Genomic DNA, 27,682 nt, shown 5'->3' with positions numbered 1-27,682 from the left:
TCCTTAGGATTGAACTTAGATCATCAGGCATGGCAGTAAATACCCTTAAGTGCTGAGCCATCTTCCCAACCCTCCATCACTCTTATCAGAATGTTTTCCCCATCTCTATGCTGACATTGTTTTAGTAGCTCCCCAACTTTTCCCCTTTTCTTCACCCTATGGCTCTTGCCAAATGCTCTACCCCTTTGTTTGTGTCTAAAACTGAACCCAGATTTTCAAGTACAGACTCTTTGGCTTTATATGTGGGGAATGTCTGTCTTCTTCATCATACTCACCTCTCTTTGCACATGGTAAATAAATATTTTGCTGAGGGCTGTAGTACAGGCCTTTTATGGCAGCAGGAAGTCATCACATAGAAGGATATTTGCTGAAATAGATAGTAGAACCGCCACACTGGAAGCTACAATTTGGGATGTATTTTCTTCCTCGGTGAATTCACTTACCAGTCTCATGAATCTCATGGCCATATCTGATTTCTCAAAGATTCAGGATACCACCTTGACTTCCTCACCCATTCCCTTATCACCATCTTCTCATCACAGCTGATAGCAAAAACAAGGCAGAGAAGGAGGAGCCTGCATCTATTAGTTGGATCATGTCTGCTGGGTGTCTCCTTGGTTAAGTCTCCACACTGGACTTTCCATCTGTAAAATGAAGTCAGTGAGACACAGTGGCAAATAAAATAATTTCACATAACTTTAGATCTCACTATGTAGTCCATTTTCATATCCTTTGTGGCAGTTAATAAGTTCCGTCATCCAAGACCCATTCCCAGAATTCCCTACTGTTAACATGTCTCCACGCAGAGAATGCCCCATTTAACCTCACCTTTGTCTCCAAGCCAGATATTCACCATGACAAATCTTTCTTCGACTTCCATGGTAACTCAATATTTTGGTAGGGAAACTTATAAAATACTTTCTAAATGTCTAGATAAATTTTGTTTCCTGGTTTTCATCGTCTTCAACACTCGCCATCCCCTTTGAGTGTTTTTCTTATTCATTTTCTGTAAAATATAATTATAATGTATGACCTGGGGTGGCCCAGGCAATATAGACATTTCTCACTCAGTATATATTGAACAGAAAAGCACTTCCAAAACTCATGACTATACTCATTCAGTTTTGTAATGTTGAATTGACCTATTCCTCCATTCCTGTCACCTATTTCAGATGCTGGTTCACCTGTCACATTTCACACAGCCGTGACAAATTACCCAATGAAGGCAGTTTAATGACAGAGTTTATTTTGCCTCAAGCATTTGAGGGTTTGATCCAGTAAGGTATGGGAGGCATGGAAATGGGCACACCTCTGACTGTCCTGTCTGACAGAGATGTGAGGCCACGAGTCTCACCACATCCAAGTCAGGAAGCAGAGAAGGCCAGCACCCAGCTAGAGGTCCCCTTTTCATTCAGTCTCAGACCCCAGCCTATGGAATGGTGCTACCAACATTCAGAGGGAATCTTCCCACCTCAGTTACACCTCTCTGGAAACAGTCTCACAGACAAGCCCAGAGTTTGTCTTCTAGGTGATTCTAAATCCTGTCAGGTAGACAATCATACTGAACACGAACATGAACACATTTCTTTATACCTGTTAATTGTCACTATAAAAACAAAATATCAAAACTACTTACTATCTTACTTGTCATGCACAGCTTATGAATTTGGCATTACCCTAAGAAAGGATTAGTGGAAAAGAAGTTGACAATGGTCATCATATCAGAGACTAGATATTTTAACCCTGTTTTTGAATTTATGATGGTGTGAAAGCAAAGTGTGAGGGGGAGCCTGACTGTTAACTAGTTAATGTCAGCTTCAGTCAGCTGAGCACATACGTTCATGTTCCACCCTGTAGAGTCCCCTTCACCTATTCAAGGATATTGTCACTCAGAGTCTGCCCCCAGGTACTTTGACAACACTACTTTTCTTGACTTTATTGGTGGCATTTCCAATTCGGGTCATACTTATAATCTTATAATTATTCTCATAATTCTTCCAACAAAAGCAGGGATGATAAAAGTTTCCTCTCTGTTTTACAATTCAGCCACTAGAAAAAGGTCTTTAAAGTCATCTGAGTTTTCATGGTCAGTGAAAGATTTCATCAGAATGAACAAGCAGCTAGAAGTCAATTTTGTTTGACATAGTGGGCAACTGTACTTGACATACTGTTTTAAATTAATCCAATAGGAAAGACTTCTTGGCCTGCACTGTAGAATGTAGAAGTTTGACACGACTTCATCAAGTAATTAAGTACAATTGGAAGCATTATTTCTCTCCTTTTAAATTAATGTTCTATTAACTACTTGGATATGTGGAAAGGGGAGGCCAATGGGGAGAAGAGCAGTGGAGAATTCCTGGCACCCAGACGTTGCATATGAAAAAAGAAAAAGGTACAAGTGGTTCTAACAGTCTGATCCCTGGTCTAGAAGCACCATGTTCATTCAGGGACATATTGAACAAATGCAAGTTCTCAGTCTGAATCCCAGACTCACTGAGTTAAGACAGGGCATACAATTCAGATGATCCGTGCTTTGGCAAGCATGATCCTCATGCAATCTAAGCTTTCAGACACACACTCACTAAGGTGCTGAGCACAATGTAAGTGATACATTGCTGGAAAGGAACTGGCAACTGCTTCAGAGGCAGGGGTAGCCACAGTGGACTAGAGTGCTCGGGCGAAGAATCACAATTGTAGCGTGTATTTCACATAAAAGGGGAGCATGCTGAAGAAAGAGACTTGGCCGTGCAAGGCAGAGATCTGAGGAAACATTCAGGAGGGCCTGGAGGGAAGAAAAGAAAGGGCAAGAGTGGTATAATTTTATTTTAATTAAAATGCATACAAATAAAAATGTAAAAGGGAAGGTGCACTTTCAATGGGGAGAGAAGCCATTGGCTACATACCCAGTAAAACTGGGGGGAAAGGATAAGGAGCTGTGGTGACTAGAAGACATAGATATTTGAGAAACTAAGTGAGTAGAATCAACTGCATGGTTTTTACTCTTTGTGATGGGGGACATTTGTATTGTGCTGTTTGTAGGCAATAAGAAAAGGAGTCCACTGTTGGCAGGTTGATTTGGAGAAGAGGAGAAAATATGAGAGTAGAAGTCTTCATACTAAGTGAGAAGTACAGTGTAGCAACTGTTCCAAATGCAGAGAAAAAGTGACTGTGCTGTGCTTGGCAGTCAACAGGACATACCTACTACCCCTCTTGGCAGCCAAGGCTCAGGGAGGCAGAGAGATGCCAAGAGCCGGAGGTTGGGTGGAACTCTGTAACCAGTGCATCTGAACACAACGGGACTGCCTCACTCGTGAGCTCACTGCAGCTACAGCTACTTGCACAAGACTGAGCCTGGCAATATTTTTTCACAGAAGAGGGAAAGGTTTTTGAGCCCCTCCTTCTCCATGAGAGACTCATGACAGTTAATGGTGCTGGAAGAAAGGGTACTGCCTTCCTCAGCAGTATAACCACTGTTACCCATGCTCCAGTACATAACCACCTACCCATGTTCTTGCAGGCAACTGTAACTAAAGACAGCAGAGGCCAGTGCTTATCTTCGCAGCCTGTGTCTACTTGTGTAGACTCCAAATAAAAGCCTGCATCGCTCAGGATATGATTCCACTCATGAGCAATAGTTACTCTGAGACCCCTAAGCTCAAGGTGCTGTCCTAGACATAGAGGGTGAAAAGGTAAAGTGGGGCACGGGTACTCTCACATGATACAAACCAGTTCTGTTGGATTTTATTTGGCATTGTTTCGAGTTCTATCTGAATAGTTGTGTGTGTGTGTGTGTGTGTGTGTGTATACATACGTGCGTATGTATGCATGTATGTATTCACTCCATCAGTTTGTGTATAGCTTTATTTTGTGTGATTATTTTGACATCTTTCATCAGGCCACATAAGTGAATGAATGAACGAATGAATGAACAAATGACTCTGATGAAAGCATTATTATTTCTCATAGTTCAGGTTGTGAATATTCAAATATTTTTTCCAAAATCCTATAGCTGGAATCAGGACTAACAGTCACAGGTTTCCAGTATTCTGTCCAGTGTTCTTTCTATTACACCCTTGAAAGAGCTATTGTAAGAGCTCTGTTAGGAAACCAATAGGAAAGGAATAATTATTATGAGTTACTACCCTGATATAGTCAATAAATGGAACCCATGTACCTGTGTAATTGGAGAAAATTAACAACCATAAGCAGATCTCAGGCTTGAGATTTATCATGATCATTGACTGGGTCTGCTTTGTTACATGGGCTATAAATGAGGCTCGTGTTGTAAAGGAGATGTGTGAGTTATGCGGGTGTGAGGATGGGGGAATGAGCCAGAAGCAGTTCCAGTGGTTGGAACTGCTCCTGCTAAGGCCCCAGACGACCTGAGTGCTCTGCCTGTGTGTGTGTGTGTGTGTGTGTGTGTGTGTGTGTGTGTGTGTCCCACTCCTCCACCTTCACCCCTGTCTTGCCTCCTGCTAGTCTCTGCTTCTTTTAATCTGTCTCCTAGAAGAGTCCTTAAAAAGGAAAGTAGAACTGAACCCAGAAAAACCCTCAAGCATTCTTGGAAGAGAGGGCTTAAGGATTTCATTAGGCACCCACACATCCTGCCAACCAACACTGAGGTTGGTAGGAGGGGCTGCCCTCCCACCAAGATTGATTGACCTTGATTTTGACTTTGACTGTCAATTTAAAGTCTTGCCCCAGTTTCCCCACTTTTAAAAAAAAATCTGCCTGTTGATTACCTCTTCAAACCCTGGATCCCACGCAGCTGGAGAAGTCAGGATGGCCACCTAGAACAGCTCCAAAGAAGAACACAGCATCCTATCTCCCTGATAAGCTGGCCAAACAAGGGATTAAGCTAAACCACCCCTCTGCTGAGATGTAGCCATTTCTTGCTTTAGTTCTGTTTATTTATTCTCCAGTGGCATTTAGTAAGGGCTTGTTGAACTAAACGGTTAACTCAATTTTTGTTGAATTGAGGCAAGAAACCAACTCAGTGACCTCAGTAGCCTCTTGTTGTTGCCCAAGATAGGTCCCCATACATTTTCTTTTTTAAAATTTTATTAGATATTTCCTTTATTTACATTTCAAATGCTATCCTCTTTCCTGGTTTCCCCTCTGAAGACACCATATCCCATCCTCCCTCCCCCTCCCTGCTTACCAACCCACCCACTCCTACTTCCCTGTCCTGGCATTCCCCTATACTGGGCATCGAGCCTTCTCAGGACCAAGGGCCCATAAATTTTCTTATATACCCATAGGGAAGTTAGAGACACCCCATCTGTTCCCATTTCTATGATAAAAATTCAACATTCCAGACGTTCTGGAACTGCCCTTAGCCCTTCTGTCTCACAGTGTAATCTGGAGACCTATATTTTTAGATCTACAAACAGAATGCATAAGTAGGCAAAAACATTTCTGTGCTGCTCACAAAACAATGGGGACTGCAGTTTTGTCTTCAAAATATTGTCATCCAATGGAGATTTCATTGAATTGGATATAATAGGATAGACTTTGTGACCAGAGTAGTGTTGGACCCTTGGGTTTGTCAGAAGTAACATGGGGTATTGTGTCCTCATTCAGACAGACGGAGGAATTAGCCATGATCCATGTTCTTGTAGCAAAAGCACGTGCTCAGGAGTGGGGAGACCCTTGCACTAACTGCAAGAACATGGATTTTCTATGACCACTAACTAAGTAGCAGCTACAAGGCCAACCAACACAGCTCAGCAAGGAGAACAGTATTTGTTTTGCTTCCTCTGGGTAAGCCTTGTATAAAGGCAAGTATACAATACAAAGCTTAGTGGATAGGCAACATTTCAGATGGGGTGGGAGGCTAGACTTGCGGAGGAAAGAGCTACAGGGGGTACAGTTGCATCTTGGGAATCTGTCAGAAGTTTAACATGGAAGGTAGTGACTCAACCTTGAGGGGATCTGAGGAAAGGAGAAGGAGGCCCGGTGCCCGAGGAAGGAGTTGATGAAAGAGCATCACTTTCAATGTGTGCTGATGAAAAGAGCCCTTTCTCTGGGGTGAGTCCCTGATTCCAATTTTACATTTGTGGAGCAATTAGTAGGACTCTGTTTGGCCCTCCCCGGTCTCCTCTGGTAGAAGAATGTCTCTGATATGTAATATTTGTTGTTTGAAAAGTCAAAGAAACTTGTTTCTTTTTCTGAGCCTGCCTTACTTTTTATGTTCTGAAGCTCACTTTGGACCTCAGATTTTGCTCCAAGCCATAAAGCTAGTTGGGGAACTCCAGCATAATGGAGCTGTAATTGTAGCCAACTGCTGGGGGTGGGGAGAGAGCTAAGGTGTGTCGTGGTTTCTGTGGTTTCTCTGCAGAGTAGAATTCCCTGCAAAGCTTTTCCATGTGGTGTTTTAATAGCTGCCTTAAAACTCTCTGATGCATGGGGCAAAACTGAATCAGGCTCATGTGCTAGATTGCTAGGATGCGCCAAGGACTCTGAAAAATGAAACAAAACAAAAACAAAACTAACAAAACAACAAACACAACAACAACCAACCAGCCTAAGCCAGAAGCTAAATCAACTAAAGAAGATCCTAAGGATGTGCCCGAAGTTAGAATCACAGAAGCAAGCATCTCCTCTAGGCCAGGTTTGCAGAACTTTCTTTGGGAAGCCAGCTATTTCCCATGTAGCTACTGATCGGATCCTTCTGTGCAGTACTCGACAATGTACAAAATGTAGCTATATTATTTGTCCATCAGAGCCCAGCACCTTCCTTTGAAGGCTGCATTATTATATCTTTTTTTTTTCATAATGAGGAAACGAAGCCTTAAAGACCAGCACAAGGCCATTTGGGTAAAAGACTGCAAGGCAGAAATGGATACCACTTGAGCAATGCGCCCCTCCCTTCCAGCAGCACTTCACTAATTTTAGAGATCATGTTGAACATTTATGAAGACGAGAGAAACCAGCCAGCCACCGAGCGCACGCACAGTACGGCTATTTGTAGGCTGCCGAGTTCTCATCGCTGAGAATCAGACATTCACAACTTTGTCGAGACATCAAAGGGGTCCACTCTCTCTCTCTAACTCGTGTCAGTGTCTCAGAAGCCTAGTTCTCTCCACAGTGCCAAGAACAGCTGATAGAACAGCACACACTCAGTCAGCCTTGCCGTACCAAGCATGTGTAAAAGTTCTCTTTAGTGTGTGGTTTTGGCCACCGAGTTCAAGAAACATTTATGGAAAGCTGTTAGATGGTAGTAGGTGTGGGATGAGTCTGAAGCAGTCTAGATGGTATGTCCTAGAACCTTTTCTGTTGCAGAAAAGACCACTGCTAGCAAGGCACCCTCCGAATGAATCCAGGAATTCTGGGAATCATTTTTAATATGTGGATACCCTAAAGAAAAATAAAGTGGTCCCAGCAATAGAGGCATGGGGTTTATTTACTTATGTAATTAGCAAATCAACCCTTAAGACCCCGAGTCTAATAGGTGGTAAACTTCATTACACCTTAAAGGCGCGGTGGAGCCGGAATTCAGCCCTGGGCCAGAAACTTCACTCTCTTTCCTTTTGTTCTTAAGAGCTAGCCCTGAATAGACATCTGTGTTTTATATCTAGAGCCACAAAAATTAGCCAGCTTACCATGTGCTGCTCCCCTCCTGCAAACAACGGACCCATTTGCACTTTTAAAGCGTGGAAGCAGATCTCACTTCTAGTGAGACGTTCTCCGGGGGACACCTCTTCAGGTTGTCTGAGAGCTTGCTGCCTCCTGATGAAACCAAGTGCACACATCTACAGCTTGAAGCTGCCTCAGTTATCTGCAGTGCATTGTGTTGTGTTATGTTGTGTTGTGGTTTTGGTTGATGTTGTCTAGTATTTCTGAGAGTTTATACAATATTCAAATTGACAGAAAGGCACCTCCTGCCACAGTCTAATGTTCTCTCCCACAACTCTCCAAATGACCATATCTTTAGTATTCTAGATAATGTGTGTGTGTGTGTGTGTGAGAGAGAGAGAGAGAGAGAGAGAGAGAGAGAGAGAGAGACAGACAGACAGACAGACAGAGACAGAGACAGAGAGAGGCAGAGAGAGACAGTGAGAGACAGAGACAGACAGACAGACAGAGAGAGAGAGAGAGAGAGAGAGAGAGAGAGGATGTGGACAGGAAGGAAAGGGAGCCACAGTGTGGGTTACCCCAGCTTCTCTTACGGGGGTTCCTCTTTATATAGCTTGCCCTCTACTTAAGAATATGTAAGACATCAGCAAATAGGACACCATCAAAAGGACAAATCGGCAACCAACAAATTGGGAAAAGATCTTCACCAACCCTACATCAGATAGAGAGCTAATATCCAATATATAGAAAGAACTCAAGAAGTTAGACCCCAGAAAACCAAATAACCCTATTAAAAATGGGCTATCGAGTTAAATAAAGAATTTTCACCTGAAGAACTTCGGATGGTGGAGAAACAAAAAATGCTCAACTTCATTAGTCATTAGGGAAATGCAAATCAAAACAACCCTGAGATTTCACCCTACACCAGTCAGAATGGCTAACTAAGATTAAAAATTCAGGAGACAGCACGTGTTGGTGAGGATGTGGAGAAAGAGGAATACTCCTCCACTGCTGGTGGGGTTGCAAAGTGGTACAACCACTCTGGAAATCAGTCTGGTGGTTCCTCAGAAAACTGGGCACCTCACTTCCTGAAGATCCTGCTATACCACTCCTGGGCATATACCCAGAGGATTCCCTGGCATGTAACAAGGATACAAGCTCCACTATGTTCATAGCAGCCCTATTTATATTAGCAAGAAGCTGGAAAGAACCCAGGTATCCCTCAACAGAAGAATGGATGCAAAAAAATGTGGTATATCTACACAATGGAGTACAATTCAGCCATTAGAAACAATGAATTCATGAAATTCTTAGGCAAATGGATGGAGCTAGAGAACATCATACTAAGTGAGATAACCCAGACTCAAAAGGTGAACCATGGTATGCACTCACTAATAAGTGGATATTAACCTAGAAAACTGGAATACCCAAAACATAATCCACAAATCAAATGAGGTACAAGAAGAACGGAGGAGGGGCCCTTGGTTCTGAAAAGACTCAGTGCAGCAGTATAGGGCAAAACCAGAACAGGGAAGTGGGAAGGGGTGGGTGGGAAAACAGGGGGAGGGAAGGGGGTTTATGTGACTTTCGGGGAGTGGGGGGCCAGAAAAGGGGAAATCATTTGAAATGTAAATAAAAAATATATCGAATAAAAAAATAATACTAATTAAAACATAAAAAAAAAAAAGAAAGAAATGCATCCCGCCATGTTGCAGGATGCTTTGGGAGGGAGCTGTAGGCGAGTCATGGCAATAAAACTCCTTTGCACTCGCAGTGCTTGCTCAGAGCTAGCCATGGTCTCTTCAGTACAAATGTCCTCTAAGTCAGTCTTACACATTCAGCTCATCTCAGGGCGCTGCTGGGAAATGACTAACAGCCTGCTTCCAGGTAGAAGACTCTGGTATAAAGCATTCGCCAATTACAACACTAGCCCTGTGGCAGCACAAACTCCCTGAAGCTGGACATTGCTGAAGAGAGCGGTGGCCATTGGCTCCCATGAAGCCCTGGACAGAGATCATAGACTCACATGAGTGGGAGGTGGTACTGCTTCCTGGACAGGCTTAGGCCATGTGGCTATCTACTCAATCCTGGACCTGGGCAGCTAGTGTGGTGAGCTGTTTCCATGGGCCATGGCCTCTCTCCCCCTGCCACACCTTCACATTCTTCCACAATGACTAAAGCTTATCCAATTGCAACTCGCAGCAGCACCTGTGGCCTGTCAGTAGCAGTTGAGGGAAGAGGAGCCAGGGCATCCTTTTGATGAGTGAGGGGAAAGAGCCAGGAGGGAAGAGAGAAGGACTGGCTTTGTAGTCGGTGCATCCGGAGCAGCCTGCTTCCTCCTGCCTCAGGTGCTGACCTGAGTCACTCTCAGGGAGCACATGTCACCAGACCCCAAATCCTTGTAACTGACCCCTGGGAGGACTCACGCCAGGTCAGATCACATCTGTTCCGCTCTCGGTGACTGAAGGACTGCAGAACATGTAGCCCACAGATAGCTGGTGTGCTACTTTCTCACACTTTATGATGCCAAGAGTCAAAGTCCTCAGAGTGTTCAAATGCATCCCCATGCCTTTTCATAATGTCTGACTATTTCCTGCTCATGGCGCGCACTGCAGGGGCCTAGTATATAAGGCATAATTTCTGTCTATTTTCTATTGTGAAAATATGACAGTCAAATGGTCTGATTCCTAAATAAAGATCCCACATTGCAGTATACACTAATATATCAAACTAAGTTTCCTGAGAAATTATGAAGGCTATGTAATTAGAAGAGGATCTGTGATAAATACCTGCTTAATGAGGAGAGTCAGGTAAACTCATGTCATGGTCATTAATATTGTACTTGCTTATTATACGATATGTCTATTATTGAACCTCAACTTTCAACTTAGTTTACAGTTAAAAAATTCCTTCTTAACAGATACAACCATAGCAGCCAGTTTGAGGTAACGAAAATATTTCTTCTCCTGGCCAAAAGCCCATACTAACACTCCTCTGCTGATGGAGAGCCAAGTCTTCTTTTGAAAGAAAAAAAACTAGCATGAGAACGACGTTCGGGAACCCTGTCCATTCGGTGGTAGGGGGTAAATCTCCAAGACAGAGAGGTTTCCTTGCAGCTGAGCATTGATCCTTTGTATTAGATCCCTCTCAGCAAAGCCCAGCTTCCTCTGTGCTGCATGGATTTTACTTACGATTCTTATATGTCCTTTTCTAATGAAGGTTCTCAGGTCAGTTCTGGGTAGAGGCCCATGGAGGCCTCCTCCCAGAAAGTGCTATAGAAGGCCACCACTAAGGCAGCCTTCCTTGTATCAGCTGACTACTCCTGCTAAGGCGGAGAAGAAATCACAGCCCCATTGTCCAGAGGCTGTGTCTCACTTGCTAGTGAAAGAGTTGTTATAATCACATTAGAATATGGAATGCCTAGTGATATTTGGAGAATTTTTAATAAAAGAAAGAAAAATAGCTCTAAATCTACCCCATGTCTGTGAGACCTGAGACTTGGTGAGCTGGCCAGACTCCCTGCAGGTACTGAGTGCGTTCTTGCCTTAGGAGACGACTTGTAAGTGTTTGGGTTGAGACGCCCTCCTGCTGGGCCTCAAATTAGGTAAGACTGGTTAAGCAAATAGAAGGTAATGGATTGTGTTCATACATGGTTTCGTTCCACCTTTGACCAACTTTATCAATCACACAGCATTGTCTGTGTTATATACATCTCTAGGTAGCAGAGAGCCACCTTCATTGTCTAGGTGTTGGGGTATGCCAGAAAAAAAAAATGCCCCCTCCCTCCGCACTGAATACATACAGCCACTGTGATTCCTAAAGGAGACAGTTTTCAATTCTCAGCTCTTGTTAAGTACACTCAAGCTTCCTGAACTGTCTCGAACCCACCTACGGGTAAGAATACTACCGTCCTCACAAGTGAGTCCTCTTGGCTGTGACATGGTACTGCCGCCTCCCTCTCTCGAGGTCAGCATTCATTCTTACTGTATCATATTTCTCTGACTTCCTTGTGAAGTTAAACCTAAGGACTCTGTTTAACTGTATGTTGAAGTGGGATTTAAGTGGAGAAAGTTTCGTGGTATTTTGTTTTTAAATAATATTTTACCAAATCATGTTAGTGTGCCTTTTTTTTCCTAAAATAATGTCCTATTTTTAAAGCAGTTGTTGGTAGAGTTTTCCTGAAATGCTAACAGAAAGATCCAGAGGTAGATATTTGAGCCTCCTTTATTTAGGAGGCCTCCACTCCTCCCCCAGCAGTGTGCCTTTCCTAGCAGCCCACTGCCCCCTGCTGCAGGCAGGAGCTGGTGCAGCCCTCCCTGCAGCCCGCTGCCCCTGCAGGCACCCTCTACACCTGAACCTGCCTCCCTCTCCTGTTTCCATCTGATTAGACGTGAAACTATAGCTCTAAGAACATCCTTCATGGATCCTACCTCACAGGACAAAGACAGTGTGGAGGAAGCTTTTTAAGGTCCAGTGTGGGTGGAAACAGGGCATGGGTAGACTTCACAGACCCTCTCAAATGGGGAGAGCGTCCCTGCTCTAGCTTAGATAAGCTCTCTCAATGTGACATCAGGACACCTGGAGTTTCGATATATAGGACTGTGTATTGAAAGAAAGAAACAAACAAACCAAAAAAGAACTCGTTTGTTTTTAAAGTCCAATGCACTGAGCTTCTGAAAATGGAAATGTGGAGGATTCCTTCACCTCTCAGCCTCTGTAAAACACCATTTTTTAAAATGTGAATTTACAGTGTTTTAAGGGTTGACTGTAAGTCATTTCTGAAGGCACCATATACTTTTACAAGTACCATAAATCTTGGTCAATTGGTAACTTATCGGTAATGTCACTCTGACGCTAATGACTTGCTCTCAGAACTCTCCCGAAACAATCAGATTTGTCAGCTTTCAGTATAATCCCGAGATGGCTTTCTGCCAAAATTATCTTGATCAAGGTGTTGAACTCCTGGACCAGGCTTTCCATCTAAAGTCTGCCAGTGTGCCTGCTTCACCGAGTTCCTTGGGGTTCTGTGGGGTAACATGTGCCCGGCACATGGCAAATCCACAGCCGTTAGTTCCTTCCTCGCCTTCCCCTCTTTCTTGTCTGAAATGGTCAGCATCTGCCTTTGACACTGGATCCTAATGGGTAGGTAGGTGATGGGCTACAGCACCCTCTTCTGGAATCGTCTTTACCAGAGCTGAGAGATAAACCTTTGTGGACATTAGATTTCAAATATTGGCAAAGGACCCTGCAGCGAGAAGAGGGGAGTGCAGAGCAGTTTTCGTTACTGAAACTTTAACACACCGCTTAGCTAGGAGCTATGAATACTTTTCTGTTAGAACAGAAGAGACGTTCCTCCTTCAGCTCTCTATAGATTCAGCTTTGATGAGAGGAGTAAGGAAGATGCAAGGACCGTCAGTTTGTGACAATAAAATTTTTTTCTAATCAATTTGTTAAATATCACTTACATTTTAGAACCAGAAAATTTAAAAATATTACTCTCTCTTCATATATATAATTTTTCATCCAAAAAGATTGTTTTAAACTTAATACCAGAGTTTAAACAAAGGCATGCTTACCTACACGCATGCAAACCTAGCACATTGTAAGTAAATGTGCTAGCACATCCGTATGTGATTATGTACCCCCGATAACACGGGACACTGGGTGGATCTTGCTATATAGTAAGTTCCCATGGAGAAACACTGCACACAGTAACACTGCAGACAGCTCCTATTTGACGGCAGGAAAGAATGGACCCTGTGCCTCACCTGGATTCTGCTCTGACATCTACCAGACTATGAGCAGAGCAGAGTGTGAAAGAGCCACACAACATTACACATTACACAACAACAACAACAACAACCACAAAACTGCACAAAGATTTCTCGTCTTTTGGCAGCTGCCAAGAGTAGGATTTACTCCATTGAGGTCAGGCCTCTAGAGGTAGCTACAGTAAGTAGTTCTTAACCTTCCTAATGATGCTGGGACCCTGTAATACAGTTCCTCATGCTGTGGTGACCCCCAACCATAAAATTACTTTCGTCGCTACTTCATAACTGTAATTCTGCTACTCTTATGACTTGTAATGAAAATATCTGTGTTTTCTGATGGTCTTGGGTAAGCCATGGGAAAGGGTCACTTGACCCGGAAAGGGGTTGCGCTCCACAGGTTGAGAACTGTCAATGCCCAGTCATGCCCAGCTCTTTTATTTTGTACAGGAAGACACTGAGGCCTAGAGGGGTCATATGGCTGGGGTGCCTTCGCTTATTTTCATCTTTTTTCCATAGTGTCTTTGTCATGGTGCTGGTCCTACCTCCCCCTTGAGGCTGCTTCTGTTCAGAAACAGAAACCAACCTCTTTGCAAACACCAGGAGATGGTGGGGGTTAGGAGAAATGCACACAGTCCTCCTCCGTTTCCCGGGGATTTACCTTTTCCAATAGAAATTATGATAAACAGAAATAAAGGAATTGCCAGATGAGATCCTTGTCTTTAGTAACTTGTTTCTTTAAATTGTTTGAGACAAAATTGCGTGTCCAAGAATAATATTTTAGCCTTCTTCCTAGAGGAGGGACGAATCCTTCTGTGAATTAGCAGTCACATTCTTGTTAGTAAGAGGAGAAGGTGTTTGCTGGTTCTCACTAGCAACTCTCTCAGTCCCACCCAACATTTACCAATTACTATTTGAATTTCTTATGAAAAGCTAACACTATTTACTGTCGCTGTCTAAAGAAATAACCAGGAAATGAAAGAATGGCTAGTTACTGTTTGAGACTGATTTTTAATATACATTTGTGGCATATGAATCATATATTGATTGCAAATGCAAACTTTGGGGTGGGGAAGGAGGGCAGCATTTTACTGGGATGTAAACCTTTTCCTGGTTTCTTAAGAAAACTGGTTGCAGTCAAGTTGCATGCAATACTGCCGCCTTGTGGCTGCTTTGATAAATCTCTCATGTATTCCAAGGTCAACTGTCCTTTGGTTAAAAAACAAAACAAAACAAAACAGAAATATGTCCTGGTTTTCAGTGAGAGCCTTTGACACAAAACTACCCAGTGACGAACACTTAGCAGCTAACTCTGTCTGCTCTTGTGACAGAATGATTGGAAGGCCTCCATCGCCTTCGTGGTTGGGAACCGAATTGAGGATGAGCTCCTCATTCAAGCCCTCAATCTGGCCGTCCAACTCCCTCAGCGGAAACTCTTCAGTATCGTGTCATGGAAAGACATTCTGCAGCAGGTACGCATCCCTTTCTGCCTCAGTACAGCCAGAGTCATCCTTCCTTAAATGTGTGGGTTGAAATGTTAAAATGTACAACAGTGACCATATCCTGGACTACTTTGTTATTTATGATGGATTGCTTTAAGAATGCAAACCCTGAGAATCAATGTAAAATGCTTCATTTGGAAGGACTAGCCTTTCCATCAATGTAGTCCATTCAAACTTCATCCCACTGACAAAGATTTCTGTAAATATCCCAGGCATCATGCAAAGGTCTCTGAGGAATTATTCAGTACGGGGTTAGATAATAATAATGAAGGAGTAGACTAAATAAGGCACATGACTAATTGAAAAATGATGTCTATAGAGAATCCAAGCCGGCCCAAGCCAGAGGGTGATTAGGGTATTGGAGAAGAGCTGTCAGGTGGCACACACACACGTGCAGGTACCAGCACCCTGATGAGAGGTTATAAATACCACGTCTATCTTCTTGCTAAGTTCCTTGGTGGCTTAACTTAATTCACTGATGTATTAGAAAGTTTCACAGATCTTTGTGTCCCTTTAATCTTTCATCCATTACAAGTTAATTGAACTTTATTGCAGATGGATGAAATACAGACACTTCTTGGAGGTGCAGCAGCTAAAAAAGGGAAAAAGCCCACGACTGGCAGCTTACCCTTACATTATGAGGTGAGTGACTGTGTCTGTCAAAGAGACTTTTGTAATATTAGTTCAGCCATGAAAACTGGAGTCCAGCACGATACTTTAAAAAATGTAATTCAGTTTTCAAAGTAAATTTCCACTGTTCATTATGTTTGTTTCTCATAGTACACAGACACATATATTCTCCACAAATAAACCTTAAAGAATAGAGTTATCTAGATTATTTACACTATCATTTTCCCAATTAAAAAACATAAATCATGAGCACTTACATACCAAAGCACTAAGTTGTACTTTTCTGGGATAATGACTGAATATGCAATGGTATCAACGGGAGCCATTCTCAGTGTTAGCTCCTGGAGAGAAACAAGAAAGAGCGAGCCTTCAGCTGGAGTGATTTTCCAAGAGTTAGCAAACTATACACAGTTTACATCTCACTTTAACCAGTGTAAAACTTGTGATTTCCCTCAAATTAGTGGCACACTCCATTGCCAGCAGATGCTTGATACAAAAGCCCAGCCCGTATGCCCGTGTGCCTGTGTGCCTGTGTGCCTATGTGCTCGTGTGCCTATGTGCTCGTGTGCCTGTGTATCTGTGCAAAAGGCTTACAGCTTAGGCTCAGTGCCAAAGGATGTCTTCTCACCCTTCCTTGTTAATATCTAACTTAGGGCTTTCAAAAGATATAAAAATCCAGTGATTAATCACAATATCACTTACACTTCATTAGTCACTATTTTATGGCCGTACAGACTTAAAACATGAGGGTGTTGGGACTTTTCAAAGGCAAACTTGATTCATTTTGTTGGTGACTGAAAAATTGTTTTCATGCTCTGGGTCTTGAATGATCCCATAGTGACCTCTGTAGAAAGCCTGAGTACCGTCTGAGCAAGTTTCAGTGTAGTCGTTGGTACTTGACAGTACTGCAAATGTCTTGGCATTGATTCTTGCCACACTGTTCTCACTGTCTTGGCAAACTAACTCTGCTAGCATAGTCAAATTACACACCTCCCATCATTCCTTACAATGTTCTCAATGTGTGCTCACCGGTTGAAACATTTTGTGATACCTGGATTTAAAATAGTGGGTTTTTTTTTTCTTCTGAAGTGGTCATGGAAATCCATGTCCAAGTATCAGGCCTGGGATCAATTAGGCCCCCAAAGGATTCTTTCTTCTTCAAAGATACCCAGTAAAACACAGAGATGATAACAGGGCAGTTTTGACGTTTAATCTGGACAGGCATTTTGACTTGGATGTGGGATAACACAATGCTACAAATCCAGGGTTTGCTTAGGAAGCCATCCCTCCCAACATGTGCTGGGGCTCTTGGCGGCATATTCTTCACTCAGGGGAGGTCCCTCTCACATCTGGCTCCCCCACATTCTTCCACTGGAGCATTTGGGCAAGAAGCCTCCCACACTTGGTTTTCTGAATGGTTCCAGAAGGGAAAAAAAAGGCAGGGTGGAGCACCACAGAGATTGGGCCTTAGAGGCACCAGAAATCCATTACCATCAATCACTGGAACAGGAATGACAGAGGGCACAAAGCAAACACGGGCTCCTGGTCAGCACTGGCCTGGGACAGGTCACATCTGGAGAGAGCTACATTTGCCTTTCTCATCTCACAACTGAAAAGGCACAACCCAGGCCTGTGGGGAGCAGGACGCGTAGGTGGCCATAGAAGAGGCTCAGAAGCAAGAGTCTTCGGGAACCTCGGGACATGTGAGCCAAGCGGGCAGCCTATTTCTTCGTGCAAGGTCTTAGCAAATAGGAAACCTCTGCAGACAGGCGCCTTAGAAAGCAATTAAGAAGTCTTGCATTTTGTATTCCAAAGAAGCTTAGCCACTGGGAGAAGGGATAGTATAATAAAGAAACTTGGCCTGGGGGAGTTCATGAGCCTTATTTCCTTCTGGATCTCCATTTTGGATTAAGAGCGTAAAAATACCATAAAGACACTAAATCTAACTGCATATTCATTTCTACTTGTAGGATATTCTCCTTGACATTAAACCAGAGTCATGTCTTTCTTTCTTTAAACAGGAGTGAAGCTGTTTGACTCCTAGTTTGTTAGCTTGTGTTTGGTTAGTAGCCACCAGTCAAAGCAAGACCCCATCACAGTGCTGCTTACCCATGAGCAGCAGAACAAGGCACAGCCATAATACATGTTTCCAGTGGAGATTTGCAGGGTCTGGACTAGAAAGCCCACATTCCTGAGTGATTCGCTCAAGGTGTCATTTGGGTGGTTTGGCGTTGTATACACACAGACTCATTCGAAATTGTGTAATTTCCCCTGAAATGTTAGCATTTCATCTAGCCATGGCACTGTAGCCATGGCACTGTAGTCATGGTACTGTAGCCATGACACTGTAGCCATGATACTGTAGCCATGATACTGTAGCCATGATACTATAGCCATGGCACTGTAGCCATGATACTGTAGCCATGGCACTGTAGCCATGATACTATAGCCATGGTACTGTAGCCATGGCACTATAGCCATGGCACTGTAGTCATGGTACTGTAGCCATGGCACTGTAGCCATGATACTATAGCCATGGTACTGTAGCCATGGCACTATAGCAATGGCACTGTAGTCATGGTACTGTAGCCATGGCACTGTAGCCATGGCACTGTAGCCATGGCACTGTAGTCATGGTACTGTATCCATGATACTATAGCCATGGCACTGTAGCCATGGCACTGTAGCCATGATACTGTAGCCATGGTACTGTAGCCATGGTACTATAGCCATGGCACTGTAGCCATGGCACTGTAGCCATGATACTATAGTCATGATACTGTAGCCATGGTACTGTAGCCATGATACTGTAGCCATGATACTGTAGACATGGTACTGTAGACATGGTACTGTATACACGAGCATCTCTATTTATAAACCATCGTCCTTTGAAAGCCTGCTAAGTGTTCTGCTAATGTAACTTCCCCTGAGGTATCGCTGCAATTCCTCTGTTCATTCACCTTCCTGCTTTGAAAAACATGTCCTGATCTCCCAGAAACCTCTCCAGGTATTCATATAGGGATGTGAAGAGAATAGTCTTCATCATATGTAATCTCAGGAGTGCTAGCCATTATTTATTGTTCTTACCACCCACTACTGAGGACGGAGATGATCCTGTCCTGATCAGAGCAGCATCTCCACACCCGCTGCTATTTAAGGATATGTGGATATTGTGAAGACTTGGAGCTTGAGAAGCATTGGGATTATAGACAAAACAAACAGTAAACTTGAGAAACTAGGCTGGCATGTAGTAGGTATTCACCAGACACTCATTAGAAGAAGAGATAACATGTACAGAAAATAGTCAGTGGGGTCCAGAAGGGACAGAGGAGTGTCTGGAGAGCTAAAGGGATTAGCATTAGCTAGGGCAGGGTGTGAGAGAGGAGCCAGAGGTCTGAGGAGACAATGGCACCTGCAGAGACAGAATAAAGGGCTTGGGCATTCTGATCTGTATAAGAACAAAACAAAACAACAACAGAAGAAAAGTTAACTCACATCTCAGTCTAAAAGGAAATATAAAAACTCCCCATTTCATACACAGGGAACCTATGTTAAGAAGTCCAATAACTAGAAGACCTAAAGTTAGAAGTTGAAGTAATTTAAATTGTGCAACAGGTAAATACACAGCTTCAAGTTTTCCTGTTTTACCATGAACCCAAAACTCATTTGTCTCAGTGCTGACTACCGTGGGAGGGTAGATCCTGATGTTCAAATGTAGAAAAGGGAATTTTAGGAAAAGAGTAGATAAAAGAGAGTCACATGAATTAGAGTGGTCTCTGTGAGTGTGAGAGAAGTCTCAGTGAGTGTGAGAGAAGTCTCAGTGAGTGTAGGAGAAGTCTCCGTGAGTGTGGGAGAGGTCCCAGTGAGTGTGGGAGAAGTCCCAGTGAGTGTGGGAGAAGTCTCAGCGCGTGTGGGAGAGGCCCCAGTGAATGTGCACTAACTGTGTAGCTCCACAGTACAATAAACACTGGCTAGGAAAGACTAAATCCTAGATGTGACACTCAAAAACTGTGGAGATGGAGATCTACAAGAGAGCATTTGTAAGGACTGGGAAGGCGGCTCAGCAGTTAAGGGCACCAACTGGCTTTTAGAGGAGCCAGGTCCAATTGTCAGCACCTACAGCTGCTCACAACTGTGTGTAACTGCACTTCCAGGGGATCTGACATCCTCATCTGGCCTCCATGGAAGCCAGGGATGTCTCACACATGGTATATGTGTTTGTTTGTGTATGTGTGTATGTATGTGTGTGTGTGTGTGTGTGTGTGTGTGTGTGTGTGTGTGCATACTTGTAGGCAAAACACCCACATAGGGAAGGAAAGTAGGGAGGGTGGAGAGGGAAGCAGAGAGAGAGGGGAGAGGCAGAGAGAAAGAGGGAGGGGTAAGGGAGAGGGAGAGGGGAAGGGTCAGAGGGAGAGGGAACAGAGAGAGGGAGAATGAGAATTTTAATACTGAGGAAGTATGCTCTTTACATTCTAACTGAGCATGTATTTACCGAGTGCACATATCCAGGTCTTTTTATGTACATCTATGCTTTATGACCCAAGTGGAGAATATGCCTTTTCCCTTTGCAAATATACAAGTCCTGACTATAAATTAAAAGGAAACTATTGCCAGCCATTCCAAATCAACTAAAATGTCTTCTGGGCTAGTTAATATCCACTTATCAGTGATTGCATTCCATGTGTATTCTTTTGTGATTGGGTTACCTCACTTAGGATGATATTTTCCAGTTCCAACCACTTGCCTACAAATTTTATGAATTCATTGTTTTTAATTGCTGAGTAGTATTCCATTGTGTAAATACACCACATTTTCTGTATCCATTCCTCCATTGAGGGACATCTGGGTTCTTTCCAGATTCTGGCTTTTATAAATAAGGCTGCTATGAACAAGGTGGAGCATGTGTGCTTATTACATGCAGGGGAATGCTCTGGGTATATGCCCAGGAGGTATAGCAGGGTCCTCTGGTAGTGTCACATTCAGTTTTCTGGGGAACCTCCAGACTGATTTCCAGAGTGGTTGTACCTTCTTGCAATCCCACCAGCAGTGGAGGAGTGTTCCTCTTTCTCCACATCCTCACCAACACCTGTTGTTGTCTCCTGAGTTTTTAAACTTAGCCATTCTGACTGGTGTGAGGTGAAATCTTAGGGTTGTTTTGATTTGCATTTCCCTAATGACTAATGATGATGAGCATTTCTTAAGGTGTTTCTTGGCCACCTGAATTTCTTTAAGTTAGACCCCCAAAAACCAAATAACCCTATTAAAAATGGGATACAGAGTTAAACAAAGAATTCTCACCTGAAGAACTTCGGATGGTGGAGAAACATCTTAAAAAATGCTCAACTTCATTAGTCATCAGGGAAATACAAATCAAAACAACCCTGAGATCTCACCGTACACCAGTCAGAATGGCTAAGGTTAAAAACTCAGGAGACAACAACAGGTGTTGGCAAGGATGTGGAGAAAGAGGAACACTCCTCCACTGCTGATGGGGCTGTTAGATGGTACAACCACTCTGGAAATCAGTCTGGTGATTTCTCAGAAAACTGGGCACCTAACTTCTGAAAGATCCAGCTATACCACTCCTGGGCATATACCCAGAGGATTCCCCAGCATGTAATAAGGATACATACTCCACTATGTTCATAGCAGCCCTATTTATAATAGCCAGAAGCTAGAAAGAACCCAGGTATCCCTCAACAGAAGAATGGATGCAAAAAATGTGGTATATCTACACAATGGAGTACTATTCAGCCATTAGAAACAATGAATTCATGAAATTCTTAGGCAAATGGATGGAGCTGGAGAACATCATACTAAGTGAGGTAACCCAGTCTCAAAAGATCAATCATGGTATGCACTCACTAATAAGTGGATATTAGCCTGGAAAACTGGAATACCCAAAACATAATCCACACATCAAATGAGGTACAAGAAGAACAGAGGAGTGGCCCCTGGTTCTGGAAAGACTCAGTGTAGCAGTATAGGGCAAAACCAGAACAGGGAAGTGGGAAGGGATGGGTGGGAGAACAGGGGGAGGGAAGGGGGCTTATGTGACTTTCAGGGAGTGGGAGACCAGAAAAAGGGAAATCATTTGAAATGTAAATAAAAAATATATCGAATGAAATAAAAAAAATTTAAAAAAAAGAAATTCAGAAGCACCTCAGTTTCCCATCTTAAACATCTTTTTTTTTTAATTTTTATTCGTTATTTTGTTTATTTACATTTCAAATGTTATCCCCCTTCCCAATTTCCTCTTGGAAACCTCCCACCCTAAACACCTAAGTTACACACCACTCTAGTTTTCACGTTGTCACAGCAGCTGCTTCTCCTGCCCAGCTGGACATGTGGGCTGAGGTTAGAATGGCTATCTGAGGTTTCCTTAGAAAAGACATATTCGGTCCTTAAAAAACGAAAAGTAAAAACAAAAAACAACAAAAAAAAAGTCTATAAATGGGGGACAGGAATTTATAAACTATTTCTTAAATCAATTTTCAATTTCTATACAATAAAGCCAGGGATAAGCTGAAAGTCTATATGATGCTGTGCAAGTTTGTACCTGTAAAGGAATATTAATTTCTCTCATGAGTAAAAAAAAACAAAAAACATTTACTTTTTAACAATTTCAGGCTTTTTGTTCTTGCTTCTGTTTTTCTTTTCTTTCTTTCTTTTCTTTTTTCTTTTTTCTTTTTTCTTTTTTTTTTTTTTTTTTTTTGGATTTGGTTTTTTTTCAAGACAGGGTTTCTCTGTATAGCCCTGGCTGTCCTGGAACTCACTCTGTAGACCAGGCTGGCTTCGAACTCAGAAATCCACCTGCCTCTGCCTCCCAGAGGCCTGGATTACAGTCATGCGCCACCACTGCCCGGCTTTTTTTTTTTTTTTTTTTTTTCTGTTTTTCAAGAAAGGGTTTCTCTGTGTAACCCTGGCTGTCCTGAAACTTACTTTATTAACCAGGCTAGGCTTGAACTCAGAGATTCACCTGCCTCTGCCTCCTGAATGCTGGAAAGAAAGGTGTGCACCACCATGCTTGGCACAATTCAGTTTGTTGTTCTCTTTTTTTAAAAAAAAGTATTTTTATGGGCTTTTCTAAGACATAACTTGAAGAAATGCTGGCATTAGTTTCAAAAATAATATACCAAGTGCTGTCTACGAAGATGAGGGACAGGTGGAGGGACGGGTCAGTGCTAGAGCTGCCTGCCCTTCTCTGAATGACCTGAGCTGCCAGCATATGTCTCCCACCTGCAAAGCAGCTCACAACAGTGCTAGCTCCAGGCAGTCTGACACCTTCTTCTGGCCTCTGTAGTCACTGACACACATGTGGGATACACACACACGCACACACACGCACACTTGCACACACATTCATGCACACACACATGCACGACCAACATATGCACATAAATAAGAGTAAATATAAAAAACAGGTAAGGGGTCTTAAGGTTCTGTCTTCAGGTCTTACTTGGTCCATTTTTAAGACACTGCTGGTGCATTGGTTACAATGTCCTGATGGATTAAATGCTCCAGGGTTTTGATTCTCTGCTCCTGTATGTGTGGACATATTTCTCAGGTTTTCCCCAGCAAGGACTAAGAGTCATTTCCAAGAATGTAGATTGTTATAGTGCAGTAGGCTGCTGTGTTCTAGATTCCTAGCTTGAAAGGCATTTCCTAAACTGTGCTTCAGATCGACAGCCCATGCAGTAACGCTGTAAGCCTTTATATTGAGGGTAGATCTTGTCAAAAATAAAAAATAGACAAATGCTTCAGAGATAGGAAGAAATAATGCGTGAAAATTTTTAAGAGGTTTGATATTATTAAAATGGCAGCTGTTCTGAGACCAGAAGGAACAGTACGTCATGAAAGAAACAAGGGAAGGGGCAGGGTGGGGGCAGGAAGAGTTCCCTGGCCTTTTCAGTCCTGAGTTTGAAAGCAAAACAAAAACATTGTGGAAGAACTGGAAAGTAGCCAAGCTAATGCCGTTATTTCCTGGAGCTTAGGGACCCACCAGGAAATTACAGGCCAGTTAGTTTAACTTCACTTGTAGGGAAAGTATTAAAGACTGCAGCAGGAGGAGTGGGAGGCTGCTCAGTGAGCCACGGCTTGATTATGGCGAGCCTAGATGGTCGTGTCCTAGGAACTTGTTGAAATGCTTTGAAGCTATTGCAGCCAGTCCAACCTTCAAAGGATACAGTGGAGCCCAGAATCTGTACATCCTTTCTGCCCCACAGCAGCCCTTCCAGGATGCCTATAGAATATGGCCCGCATACAGTCTCCAGGCCCAGGCCTCAAAAGCCACTGTGAAAATAGAGAAAATAACCTCTGGGTAGAAACATTTTGAAAGCTGGAACCAATTAATACAGCTTGATATTTATAAATGTAAAATAATGAGACTTGGAATAAAAAGTAGGAATATTGAGCTGTAACAAAGAAGTACCACCTTGGGACCATAAAAAAACACCCTGGGAGTTACTGCATCAATATTTCGGTTTTGGATCTGATATTCAACCAAAGAATAAAAGATGTGGAGAAAGAAGATGCTAGGAAATCATCACCGAGTAGAAGGTTATGAAGAATTGCAAACAAGTGAACTTTGTCAAGTTGATAAAAAGAGCAATCCAATGACCTTGGGCACCCGTGTGCTGAAGGATGCTGGAGCAGCTCAGGAGAGAAAGTCCTGCAAGGCAGGACCAGTCTGGGCAGAGATCTGTGGAAGGTCAGGGCTCCATTGCATTAGGAATGCACTTCTACAGTGCAAATATGTTTGCCTTTCAGAATTGAGACCAATGGCTCTATTTTCAAGGAAAAGCACCACTCAGACAAAGGCATCTACAAACTCCCCACTGCAGTCCGGCTCTCCTCCAACCCCAGCTCACAGCTACTGACCACACATACATGGCAAACAGTCTTCAGTCCAGAGGAACGAGGTGGACATGGTAGCACCCAGAAACTTGATGTTCAACTACAGGGTGACTGGCCATGTTGTTTGGCGAGTAGTCAAGACAGGAATCCAGTCAATATTTCTAAGATAGAATGTTAACGGAAGATCAGCTACAAGAAAAAGCAAGATTCTGCTAGACATAAGTGACCTCTCTGACAGTCTATACACCATTGATGGCTTAGATTTTGTAAAACCTACTTTAACAAGGATTTGTAAATGCTTCAACATCTTTTATCCCATCACTCTCCAGAGGTAATGGAAAAGAAAGGTTAATAGGTAACGGGGTTGTAGACATGTTTAGAAGTATTTCGTTCTATTCAGCAGTCCAGTTTATGAGGCAATCACCACTCACCAATCAGCAGCAACAACTCCATCCAGAAGAAACCATGAGGCTCCATCAATTGGCTGGAATCCACAGAAGCAGCAAGAAGCCACCAGTATTATGAGATGTTTTCTGGTGAGTTACCCTGTAAGAAGTCACAACAAACAAAGATCAGCCACAAAGATGCAAGGCAAAGACTAACAAGGCAGAGCAAGGTGAACCAATGCCAGAACCAATGCCCACTGTCTGTGGGGTCATATTCATATTCTTTGTGAATGTCCCATGTCCTCTCATGTGTCTGCTTCAGCAAAACATCTCTCCTGTATCTGCTTCAGCAAAACATTCTTTTATGTGTCTGTGTCAACATTCTTTCACATGTCTGTTTGAGCAAAGCCTTCTTTCAACTGTCTACCCCAGCAAAGCATTATATGGTATAACTAAATTTCCAAATAAACCATACATTTTCACTTTACTCCTCAGCCCTAGAGTCCATCAGATGGGTGCTACAGAAGGCATCAGAAAAGCTGTTTTATGTCTGTAGTTAATAAGACTGCATAATCCTCACTTGTCAATAGTGGTAACTTCTAGCATTTCCTCCACCCCAGGCTTTGTACAAATTGGCTTAGACCCTAATCCTATCATCTACCTACCACAAGATACTTACAGGGAAGAATATAGGTCAATTAATGGCCACATAGGTCGAGTAATCTGTTGACTCCAAGGGCACTCCTCCTTTTACTTATATCACATGTGACAGAAAACAGTTAAAAATCTGGAAGTATTTGTGAGTTAACAGTGTCATGAATACAGGTAATGCTAGTCAATTAGAATTAAAGTTTAAATCTTTTGGTAGTTCTCTGTTTTTTTTTTTTCATTCCTCCTTTGACTCAAGGCAAACACAAAGAAAGTGGGAACACAGTAAAACCACGTGGCAAGCACATTGGGGCTAGTTTGATGAGTTCCCTTTGCCCGAAGTGTTTGGGGAAACAGGGATCTTGCATTTCTATAATGAAGATTTACATGGTTACTGTAAATATGATAACTGCAGTACACATCCAAATCGGTTGAAAATTGAAAGGCCAGGGCTCTGTCTGAAATGCTGACCCATTGGAGAGAGCTACAGCCTCCATTTTTGACTTGGTGAGACATAAGACACACTGGGTAGATGCACTAGTCAATCAAGCTGCCTGGGGTCAGCCTTGCCTGCATGGCTTACCAGACCTGTAATTTTACCCTGCACCTGGGCTTTCCCTCTATAAAGCCTGTAACTAAGAACATTGACCTTATCCATCTGTAGCTGTGACTAAATAAGACAGTAAATAGAAAACATTTGGCACCTGGCACAGAGCAAATGTCCATGAAAGTGATTGTTTCTATTTTCAATCAAACCAAATCTGCTATCTTGTAGTATAGGGAACATAAAAATACTAGAACAGCAACCACAAGTCTTTTTTGGAAGTTTTGGAAGTTAAGATATTTTGCTTCATTTAACATTTGTTATTTCAACATGAATCAGAAATAAAATTAAATTCCAGGATGATGGTTCTATGGGCAAGAATATTTGTTGCACAAGCATGAGGACCAGAGTTCAAATCCCCAACCTCAATGTAAAAACCCAGGCATGGACACATGTGCACCTCTAACTACAGAGCTCCAGGAGGGGAAGAGACCACAGGTTTTTTGGGACCAGACTGCAGCCAGCCTAACTCCAACTTCAGTTAGAGACCCTGTCTAAGAGAATAAGATGGGGAGTGAGACAACAGGACACCTGACATTCTCTTCTGCTTTCTACATATGTGCACGTACATGTGTGATATATCACACACTCACATATACATAAAAATGTTAAATAAAATAAGTCTACCAACCTGCAATTTTCTCAGTTTTATAGGCTAGGCTGACATTTTTTCTTAAGACATGATTTATTCTTGACTTAAACAAAGGTAATAGGTTGGTCCTGCAGGAGGTACACAGCTTTGGTTAAAGCATCCAATCAGTTTGTCATTAAAATGCAGAAAATGTTTAATTTTCCATGCATTCCACATATATGTGATGGTCTATTAAGAACCAAATCTATGGTTGGATTTTTTTGTGGGGGGGGGTGAATAAAACAGGTATAATGCCCTGCCCTCAAGAGTTTGTTTTTGAGCAGGAACAGTAGGCATTAATCAAAAAACAAACAAGCAAATAAATCTGTCGTGTGCACAATTATGTATTGAAGTAATTAAGTATTTTAAATTGGGGCTAATTAAAGGAGAAAATGCTGTAGATGAAGAAAAGTTTGGCAATAGTCCTAGACTAGTTAGTATTGCTGTGAAGAAATATCTGAATTAGTGAACTTTATGATAACAGACATTTATCTGGCTTCTTATTCTGGCAACCAGAAGGTCTAATCAGCATCATACTGACATTGTCCTGGTGAAAGCTCTCACACACTGCATCATATCATGGCCACGAAGCAGAAAGGAAACCAGCCATGTGCCGAATGAGCATATATGTACAAGTGATCTTAGGAAGCAGGAGAGCCATTCCTTCAGAGGACGGGATAAATTGTCTGTAACAACCTGTTTTTGGGAGACTTCCCTGGAAAGCAAGAAATGACTCCAGGGAGGAAGCAGCATTATTCCAACCCAATAGACAGCATTACCTGTGAGTACCAATACCTATCTTAGAGTCCCTGTGATGCTCAGTATTTCCACAATAGGACAGAACTTCTAGCACGTGAAGCTTTGGGGAACCAGCCACAGCCGGACCACAATAGGTACAAGCAAAAAGAGAAAATGAACTGGTAGAAAACACCAGAAGAAATGCTCAGGCACAGGGAACATTATGTTAAACAATGTGGTGGGGATAGAAAACTGCTAGAGAAATGAAGAAGACAGTGTGCCCGTGACATGGGGGAGGAACAGGCTGGAATTGCAGAAAGGGACATCTTAGGGACAAATTC

The 27,682-nt window shown here is 42.7% G+C and overlaps 1 protein-coding gene across 1 annotated transcript in view; it reads left to right on the top strand.

The window, feature by feature from the left end:
- Spag17 (sperm associated antigen 17) overlaps positions 1-27,682 on the top strand; it is a 206,915-nt gene that overhangs the window by 22,960 nt on the left and 156,273 nt on the right. The window contains exons 2-3 of the mRNA XM_052178557.1: positions 14,678-14,818; positions 15,404-15,490. Of these exons, the coding sequence (XP_052034517.1) occupies positions 14,678-14,818; positions 15,404-15,490 (228 nt within the window). The remainder of the gene's footprint in view (positions 1-14,677; positions 14,819-15,403; positions 15,491-27,682) is intronic.

This window comes from Apodemus sylvaticus, chromosome 4 (genome assembly GCF_947179515.1).
Source record: "Apodemus sylvaticus chromosome 4, mApoSyl1.1, whole genome shotgun sequence".
NCBI classification, from domain to species: domain Eukaryota; kingdom Metazoa; phylum Chordata; class Mammalia; order Rodentia; family Muridae; genus Apodemus; species Apodemus sylvaticus.
Note: the sequence above shows the minus strand (reverse complement) of the source record. Positions and strands in the feature narration are given on the sequence as shown.